The sequence below is a fragment of the Hoplias malabaricus genome, chromosome 13 (assembly GCF_029633855.1).
Source record: "Hoplias malabaricus isolate fHopMal1 chromosome 13, fHopMal1.hap1, whole genome shotgun sequence".
Classification (NCBI taxonomy): Eukaryota; Metazoa; Chordata; class Actinopteri; order Characiformes; family Erythrinidae; genus Hoplias; species Hoplias malabaricus.
In genome coordinates this window covers 21,100,589-21,110,584 of record NC_089812.1, presented here as the reverse complement: position 1 = coordinate 21,110,584, position 9,996 = coordinate 21,100,589, and the positions used below count along the sequence as shown (strand labels likewise).

Sequence of the window (9,996 nt, the reverse complement as noted above, 5' to 3'; positions counted from 1 at the left end):
GGTTCATAGAATTCCAAACCCTCTCATAATCGATTTCAGTACTGTGCTGTAAAAATGACTTACACAAGAGGAGACCCAGGAGCAAAAACCTAACCCTAGGGGCCACACTTGACCCCTTTAACCCTAACTCTAGAGGCCACATTTACCTACTGTTCCTTTAAATTCTTCACAATGTTAGGGACATGTTTAGGCTCCACAAGGGGTGCTATCCAGTGCTTCACATCAAACACATATTGTTCCACTTTTAGCTGCTTATGTGAGGTGTTGCCACAGTGGATCAAAGGTTTTGCACAGTCAGCTTTGGCACAGAGAGTGACCTAAAGGAGACGACAGAACCTGGGACCCCCAAGTCCTGGAGCTGTGAATCACCATCGCGTACCATGCCACCCAGCATCAAAGAGGTGTGACCATATTGATGAATAAAATGGTGCATGCAGGGTGTTCTAAGGCAAAATAGTCCCCTGTTTCTTAATAGTCTACATCACATGTGAACACAGTTTCACTGGTGTTCCTGCGCAGTAAATAAAACAGCTACGTTTGTGTAGATGATACAGTAACTCTCATGTGCCTCTCATCACCACACTAAAGCATTCTGAGTCATTACACGTCTGTAAAATCAACCAACCCAGACAGCGAGCATTTATTGGTCCACTGGTGTAAAAAGGTTGGCACACCACTGACTGTAGACCACTGCTGGTCTACCATCCGACCACTCAGATCACTGTGTTGTACAGGATAGAACTCATTTATAATCTCCTCAAACAGATTTTAAATTCACAGGGACTTTTATTCTGGAAAACATACTAATACAAATATTACCAACAACTATGAGCGATAAAATAATGAATAAAAAATACAAGCCTGATATAAATTGATTATGCTGAAAATGTTAATGCTGTGCTGGATTACATTTATTTATTAATCTAAATGATAAAGAATAATAAAAGAACCTAATGAAGGAAAAAAATACTGAATTGGACAGTGAATAGAAAAGTGTTCAAATGTGGCATTTTGTCTAAAGTTCTGTTTAATCACCGGTGGCCCGCCCCAAAAAAAATGCTATGCAAAACACCAGTGGAACTCCAACTTTGCCCTCAGTCACCAACCGTGGTCCGCCATCTCCTTGCTCTCAGGGAAACAACTCTGAATTATGTGGACACTTGACTTTAGAAGGTATTTTGAACAATCAGTAAAAAAACTGAACTTGAATGCTACCATTGTGGATTAAAAATCGTATATTTTCTCCAGATAAATAATGTGTGTCAGTGCTATCTTCACCCTAAGTAAATAAAAATATTTGAATACTTATAAAATATAAGTATTAAAATAAAGTAAATAAAAATATTTTAATACTTGTTCCTCCACAGTGCACAAAACATGGCATCTATATCATAGTTAGAAATTGTGCCATGTTACAAACTAAAAAAGGCTAAAAAATAGAGATGAAACGTACCCAGGAAAAAGTCTTCATACTATCCAAATGTATGATTTCTCTTTCCATCCCAGTACATAAATAACAAGATGTCACATCCTTGTCTCTGTGCTCCACCTAGTGGTTGAGCTGTTGCAGGTTTATACGTTACTGCGGAAGTCTGTGGGAAGGATCTTCACTTGGTACTGGAACATTCCTGTGAGGATTAAACTGCATTCAGTCACATAAATATTAATCAATAAGAGCCCAGACACAGTTCACCATGAAGCCAAATTATGAGAAATATAAAACACATGTAACACTTTCCGCCCACAGTTCTTGTCATATTCTGTAATTATTTATGTGTTAAAATCCCAGTACAGTGTAAACATCACTACAAACATTCGGTAACGTCAGCATTTCTTCTTGAAACTCACCAATCACATTGTTATCCTGTAAATGAGGTGACGCGTATACAAATTCATGTAACTGCATTCAGGACGTTCGGGAAGTGTCACTTAGGGACTTAGTGGTTTAAACTGTAGGATAAATCTGTGTGGGGAACTTTCCAAACCTTATAAAGAGTTTGTGATGTCACCACAGACTCTTATGGACTGCTAAGATCAAGAGCTGATGAGGGTTGATTAGTTCTAGAAAACAAACATCTCTCAAATTCATCCCTAAGGTATTGGATGGAGCGCCTCTTTTATAAGAAACCATTCTACTGCTCCACAGGCGGATGCTGGGGTGCTTTTCCTCAGAGCAAAACTATTTCTGCCTTGGTCTGGCTCATATCCCTTTTTCATGGCCCACTTTCCGCATAAAATGACACAATGACTGCCTACCCTCCTCCAATACTTACATAGTGCAGTTTCTGCAGTGCTGAGCCTGGAATAGCAACGAGAAAGTCTCTATTCTCACTATAACAGCTCAGTGAAGCGTCACAAAGATTCCGTATCTGTAATTTTAAGGGAAAAATGTAATACTACCAAGTATTCCTTTAAAGCAACAGTAGGTGTGTGGACATAGAGGTGGAAACTAATTGCATATATAAAGATGTTCATGTGCTGAATAAATGTGTAATTTAGTTCAAAAGATCCTTGTAAAGGAAAATATTTTAAAATCAATACCTTATAAATAAGGACTTTTGATATAAAAGATGAGTTTTTTGACCAACACAAGTCTATGATGCTCATGGCCTAAGAAGACATTTTACTGGTTAATGAATTGTGGAATATAAAATTTAACTAAATACATAAATAAAACAACTCTCCGTTTTTTTACCTAGGAATTTCTTCCAAATATCATTTAAAGCAACGCTAGATGGTATTTTTTTACCTCGAAATTACAGCTTCAAAACCCTCGTGATGCTTCATTGACCAGTAATAGGAAGAACAGAGCCTCTGACGTTTCTATCCCAGGCTCAGCACTGCAGAAACTGCGCTATGTAACCTTTGTGGAGGGAAGGAACCCACCCCCGCCAACCACTAATCTCAGAACCGTTCTATAAAAGTAAAACACACTCTGCCACTGTATTGGGAGCCCAGGAGCAAAACCAACAAATCTTACCTAGTGCTTCTTTAAAAATTAGCGGCACTGCAGAAACGTGTCTAAAGGTAAGGACTCTTGCAAGCTCGGATTCTAAAAATGATTCAAAAGCTTAACAGTTGACTCTTAATGTCCGAATGCTAAAATCGAGGAATCGATTCGTTTTGGGATTGATTCCGTACTTGCCCTTAAACCAGAGGCTGACACCATGACAGCGAGGTTAAACGTGGGTAAGTTGGCTGTTACAGAGTAAGCATAAATGAACGGTTCAATCATTTGCTACTGCACCATTCTGCTATTAAACCAAGAAACGACAGAAATAGACTTTGCCTCAGTCTACACGGACCCAAGTACGGAAATACAACTTTAACTAACTGTAGCCTGGCTTTTGTTGCAGGAAAAATTATTTCACGTTACACTTTTAACGTAAAACTTAAAAAAAAAGTCCGTTAAATTTGAATTTTTCAACTGGGCCCAACTACGAAGCACAAAAGTCATTTTAATACGGCATTTAAAGAGAAAATGTAATGTAAACTGCACATTAATTTGGCAGTTTACGCTAATAGTCATTTACACTATTCTTCAAATCAGCATGTGTCCTTATCTACACCAAAAATTGCCTGATTATTTTCATTAAAACGACCTTCATGAAAAAAAAAAAAACAGCAAGCTAGTCATGCTGGTTTTGCTGGTTGACCAGCGTAAATCTTAACCAATTTAGGGTAAGATTTTTTTTTTTTTAATTTGATGGTTTATCTGGAGGCAGCAGGTGGTGTCGCAGTCACACAGCTCCAGCTCCAGGGAGTTGTGGGTTCGATTCCAGCTCCGGGTGACTGTCTGTGAGGAGTTGGTGTGTTCTCCCCGTGTCCGCGTGGGTTTCCTCCGGGTGCTCCGGTTTCCTCCCACAGTCCAAAAACACACGTTGCAGGTGGATTGTCGACTCGAAAGTGTCCGTAGGTGTGAGTGTGTGAGTGAATGTGTCTGTGTTGCCCTGTGAAGGACTGGCGTCCCCTCCAGGGTGTGTTCCCGCCTTGCGCCCGATGATTCCAGGTAGGCTCTGGACCCCCCGCGACCCTAAATTGGATAAGCGGTTATAGATAATGGATGGATGGATGGTTTATCTGGACTAAAAGCATGATCAACCTGACCACACTGGACCAGCATAATCAAACTGGCTGTCCAGCATGACCAGCACCATCAAGCATGACCAAAATCAAATGCAACATACGCTATGCTGGTCAAGAGCTGGTTAACCAGCTAGCTTACAAGCATAGGGTGTGTTTTGCCTGAATGACCAACTTTCCAACCACCTTAACTATCAAAGACCAGCTCAAGACCTCTAAAACCAGCTGCCAGCTAAAGCTACCTCAGGTAGGTCAGATGTTGTTTGGATGTAACTCTACACATTACTTTCATTCAATACACATCCTTCTCCACCTTCCAGCTATTTAAACTGCATGGCCAGTCAGTAGAGAGAAAGGACAACGAGGCCTGCTCAAAAATACGATAAGTTAATGAAGAAAATGTTTAACGATGAACAGACTGAACAGGTTATGGTCATTCTTCCTGCTGGTTTATTCAAAAGCAGCAATATTAAGTGCTACTATGAGACACAAATCTGGTTACTACACAGAATATTAACATCTTACTGTTTCGTACCAACAAAGTGAATAACACAAACAGCATTGCAATCTACACAGTTTTTTTTACTTTACATTAGATTCCTGTTTCATATAAACAAAGTGAGAACTATCATGGTTCTCTATGTCCACTGGGCATTCAGAGAATGGAAGGTTTTGATGCACTTTTTTAAGTTGCTTATACAATGGATAATACAAAACAGTGGAAATATTTTCTCTGTGTATTCCTGTAGTTGAAGTAATACTCTATGCATCCTGAAGAAAACCCTGAGTCCTCTGCAACTGGGCTTCAGCCTGCAGTAGTAAAAACAACAGAAATAATTAAATATCAACTCTGCTGTTCAGGCTACAGGTGATTTAAAAAAAAAAAAAAAAAAATGCAGAAATGCAGAAGAACATCGTACAACGCACCATAGAACAATAGAAGAACCCTCATTTTAATAACTCATGTTCTAGTTGGTTCTACATTGTTGAACCAAGGTCCAATCCCTTATTTACTTCGTCTAAGAGCTGCATTTATGACATCTTTCCTCGTGCAAAATGTTCCAAAAATGTGTAAATGTTCTTGTTCCCATCACTAAACATTTGGTCTTCGTAATGAGTTAAATACACGGCTAACAGACACAGTTGCACACACAACCTGTATGTGATCACGTATTCAGAGTTGAGTGGTTGGTTTGTAAGATCTCAGTTAAAGCTACAGTAACTCTGCTCTTCTTCCACCTGCTGCCTGCACTGCACCAAATATAAACTTCATCAGACTTGGCAGCAGGACTTTCTGCAGGGGGGAGGAGCTGGCCGACAGACGGCAGGACAGACTGAAGGACAAACACACACAGAGAAAGTGGACAAGAAGTTGATTAACAAAGAAAACAACCCAGAAATCGCATCTGATCAGCTCTCCGGACAGAAGTGTGAGTACATTTCAAATAAATCTATATTTTATTGGAAGAGTTCCCAGTGTTTCACAAGAACTTAGATATGCAGTGTTTCCTTCCTGAAATAACACGACTCACTTTGATGAGCTTGTTTTTCTCTTCAGTTTCAATATTACAGTATAAGCTGTGTAAGTAATAATATATGATTTATAGATAATAATGCATGATATCGATGGTCTTAATAATAAATGGATTAATATTTGATCTCAGAGGGGTCTGAAGGACAGCAGAGTGTAGGCCTTGCTGCATTTAACTTTTTTATAATTCAAATAAAACTGTACGTTGTAAAATACATTAAAATGTTAAATAATAACAGAGGACACTCCAAATACATCATATCTCAGTAATATCTACTGAATGTAGGTCACTGAAATAAGGCCAAATAACATCTACATAAGCCTTTAATGACAACTACCACAAACCTTTAATGACAACCTATTCCCACAAACGTCAGCCGTCATAACAGCTGCTTTACACCAGGGCTGGACAATAATTCTGTATCAATATACATCACAATATAAAATGTTTAAAAAAATGTATATGATTTTTAAACACATTTTCAATATTTCTATATACATTATTTACAGCATCTGTCACTGACTGACGGTCATTAGAGGGTGCTGTGATCAGTTATAAAGTTTAAAGTTAGCTTAAAAATATGAATATTGACAAAGCCAAAAGGTTGTTGTTTGATGGTGATGTTGTGCTGCTTTCAGTTCTTGGCATTTTTTCTGTGTTTTTTTATTGTTCATATTGATATATGAACTATATTTTGTTGACCGAAATGAAATATATTGTGATAAATATTTTTGCCGTATATTTCAGCTCTAACTTTGGACAAACTCCACCCTGGAAAGTATTGACAGCTGCTGTTTGTTGGAAGTCTTCATTGATATTTATATAGGCTTAAGTCATTTGTTAGGGGTGGCTTATGTAGGTGTAATGTAACCTTTTGAACAATAACACAGTTAAGAGCCCATAATTTCAAACATTTTGTGAATGTCAAGCTACACACACACACACACACACTTTTGAGTCTCCAATCCACTTACCAACATGTGTCTTTGGAGTGTGGGAGGAAACCCACACAGACACGGGGAGAACACACCACACTCCTCACAGACAGTCACCTGGAGCAGGGACTTGAACCCACAACCTCCAGGACCCTGGAGCTGTGACAGAGACACTACCTGTAATAAAATCATGCTTTAATGAATCAGAACGTATTCAAAATCTAACATGGTGCAGGGCTGACCTGTGCATTTAAGCATATTCTAGTCATGCTTTGATGTGCATGAGAGACTTTTGAAAATACTGATTTCTCTGATTTAGATCAGAATTGTCTGTCCATCATAGCTGCTCAAGGAGAGCCTGATATCATTTGCCAATATTATCTGGAATGTTGAATCTTGAATCTTGAATTTATAGATTTATAGCCGGGCAATTTATTACATATTGATGAATGAATGTGTGAGGATGTGTTTAATATTTTCACGTACATGATCCAGATATTTACAGCTATTACCCTTGACTTAAATGATCTTTAATTGAAGATTAAATCATTGTTTATATGGTTTAACACTTGTTTTAGTGTCTACGCCTCTGGGATTATCAAGGCTGTAATCCATAACCTAGATCCTTTACTCTGTGTTGTTGTTTTCCCCACCTCAGACACACTAATCTCAGTAATAACAGCAGGTGTAATATGATTAAGTGTTGTTTATGGTCTGGTTTGTAGAGAGATGGCTTCTGCCTCATCTATGGTGGCCAGGAGGGTCCTCGCTGCTGCGTCACATGGCCAAGAGGGAGGAGGTTTGACTATTATGCCTTTATTTATATGTATACAGTGTGTGTGTGTGTGTGTGTGTGTGCGCGCGCGTGCTTGTGCTTGTGTCCTCATCTGACCCTGCCCACGCAGGTATTTAATCTATGATCCCTTACATGACGGCAGTTTCACAATGTAGGTGACATTCTGAGATTCCAGTTTGCCCTCAAACATGATCAGCAGCCATAATAAAAACATGTCTTTTTATTTTCATTATTTCTCACTCAGCTGGGGTGCTTTGGATGTGTTGATTTTCCACTATAGGGGGCACATATCTGAAATTCTTACTGCAACGTTAATGTGCATTTCTTTTTATTTGGAATAAAAATTGCAAAATTCATGACTTTTTGACAAATGTTAAGACAATAATTAATGCAGATTTCCCAGTATATTACAGTTTTAACAGTGTTATGCATGTGTAAAATATGTAAATAACAGGCCAAGGGTTGTCCAAATTTTTATTTACTGGCATTTGGTATCTGAGCTTTGGAGTTTAAAGCCATTTAAATTAAAAGTATGTTAGCAGCACATGTAAATTACAATCAGCCAAAACATTAAAACTATCTCCTTGTAGTAAGTCATCATTTTGAATGATCTTTTTGTGTGTGTTTATATATGTATAAATAGGGCTAATTCAGACTGATATTTTCTATCTGATCTGAACACACAGCAAAGACCTGGAAGATGTTGTCATACATGGTGGCTCTGCCCGGTGTGGGTGTGTGTATGGTCAACGCTTACCTGAAAATGGTCGCTCAATCCCATGAGCCACCGGAGTTTGTCCCTTACCCACATCTCCGCATCCGTACCAAGGTCAACTCCATCTTACTCTAATGCACACAGAATTGGTACAGGACGCATCAGCACAAACATATGGAATCAAAATTTCCACTAAAAATATATTAAAATTACACTGTAGTAGAAATGTGTTTGAAAGTATATGTCATCATGGACATCGAATTGACCACAAAAGTATAATAACTGAGCACTCAATACCATTCAGTAACTTTGACAATAATATCTAATGATTTCAGGTGTACGCCTAGAGCTAGGGATGTGCTGAGCGAGGCTTTTGTAACAATAACCCATTTAAAGCCAAAATGGTTTGATGCTTCGAAGCATTTGAAACGCACCATTACTACGCCACCTGCTGTTCAAATAAAAACACTACACTACAATTACCTATGTTTATCAGCTTTTTTAAGCTTTAAGTTTATAAGCTTTTTTGAATGCTTCCACACTTGATATCTTTGTATCTTTCTTGCGTTTTACACATTATTCAAATGGCCACTCAAAATACGGAGATTTGTGGAGGATTTTTATACTCTTTTGATAGTTTGGGAATAAGACCTGACATTCAATCTAAATAGCTTGTCCTTTTTTATACCTTTTAAATACCCTTTTTTAAGCATAAAGTCAACCAAAATAAAAACACTATATATATTTATATATAAACATATTTATATGTATTTTGGTTTGGTTTTTATTTTGGCGCATATATATATATGCGCTTAGTACTGTTACTACCAGATATGCGCCGCTGCCCAATTTGGACTGCGCATGCGCAGAATAATCATAATTGAACATTTTACTGATAGCTCTGACATTTTACTAATTTCTTCTTCGATTATAATTGTAAAGAGACATGTTTTTTGATTGAACGTCATGTTTTGTTTAAAAAGTGAATTCCTCAACACTGATATCGTCACTTGTAAGTAAAACACTTTGTCGGTTCTCCAGGTGATTAAAAGTGTAACGGACAGCGAGAAAGGCTAACTCGTGTTTGTGTGTTTAAAGTTACACACTTCTCAAGATAAAGCTTCTCTTTGCTTTGAAAAACAGTCTGCTGCTATGATCTCTATCGCATGCGCCGTCTAAATCGGGTACTGGTATATGGGAGCTACTGACGCGCCTCAGATTCGCAACGTGATTGTGCTTCGGTGACGTAACGAAGCTTCGTTTCCAGGGATCGGTTATTTTGAACGACACTCCGAACGGCTGTGTCGATTCACTTCTGCTTTGAAAACGTGTTTTGACACAGCGTGTGGAGCGACCTATCCCTACCTACAACCATTTCAAGGAACTACTTCTAATATCTACAGCGGTTTCTGTTTGAGTCCAAATTAAATGAAGTGAGCCTCAGGGACATGTATACTAAAGCGTGTAGAGCTTTTAAATGGGACAGTCGCCATTTGAATTTAAGTTACCTCTCTCTCTATTTCTCTCTCACACAGCCTTGGCCCTGGGGTGACGGAAACCACTCTTTTTTCCACAATTCTCACACCAACGCTCTGCCCACTGGATATGAGGACTCTCACCATTGAGCACAGCACCACCAGGTGTCCAAGTTAAACTGTGCACCCTAAACCTGTCTCTTCTTTCTGTCTCTCTCTCTCCTCCAGTTCTCTGTTCACCGAGGAGTCGTCAGCTTTGACAAAAATAAAGCATTTTTTTGTAAACACAATAAAGCTTTGTTTCTGACCAAGTCAATAAATCACTACCACAATTTCTTACTTGAGCTTGAGTGTTCACAAAATGTCCGATCACATGCATCAAAGCACCTAGAACAGAGTTCAGTTGGTACAATACTGAAGCATTGACAGTTTATATATTATATATATATATATAATTTAT

At 38.4% G+C, this 9,996-nt stretch overlaps 1 protein-coding gene across 1 annotated transcript; it reads left to right on the top strand.

Annotated features, from left to right (window-relative positions):
* The first annotated feature begins 5,359 nt into the window (after positions 1-5,359).
* On the top strand, positions 5,360-9,861 carry cox6a2 (cytochrome c oxidase subunit 6A2). Its single transcript, XM_066642418.1, has 4 exons — positions 5,360-5,513; positions 7,276-7,349; positions 8,033-8,175; positions 9,597-9,861. Exons 2-4 carry the CDS (start codon positions 7,280-7,282, stop codon positions 9,684-9,686), a joined length of 303 nt encoding a protein of 100 aa, XP_066498515.1. The 5' UTR covers positions 5,360-5,513; positions 7,276-7,279; the 3' UTR covers positions 9,687-9,861.
* Positions 9,862-9,996: the final 135 nt, after the last annotated feature.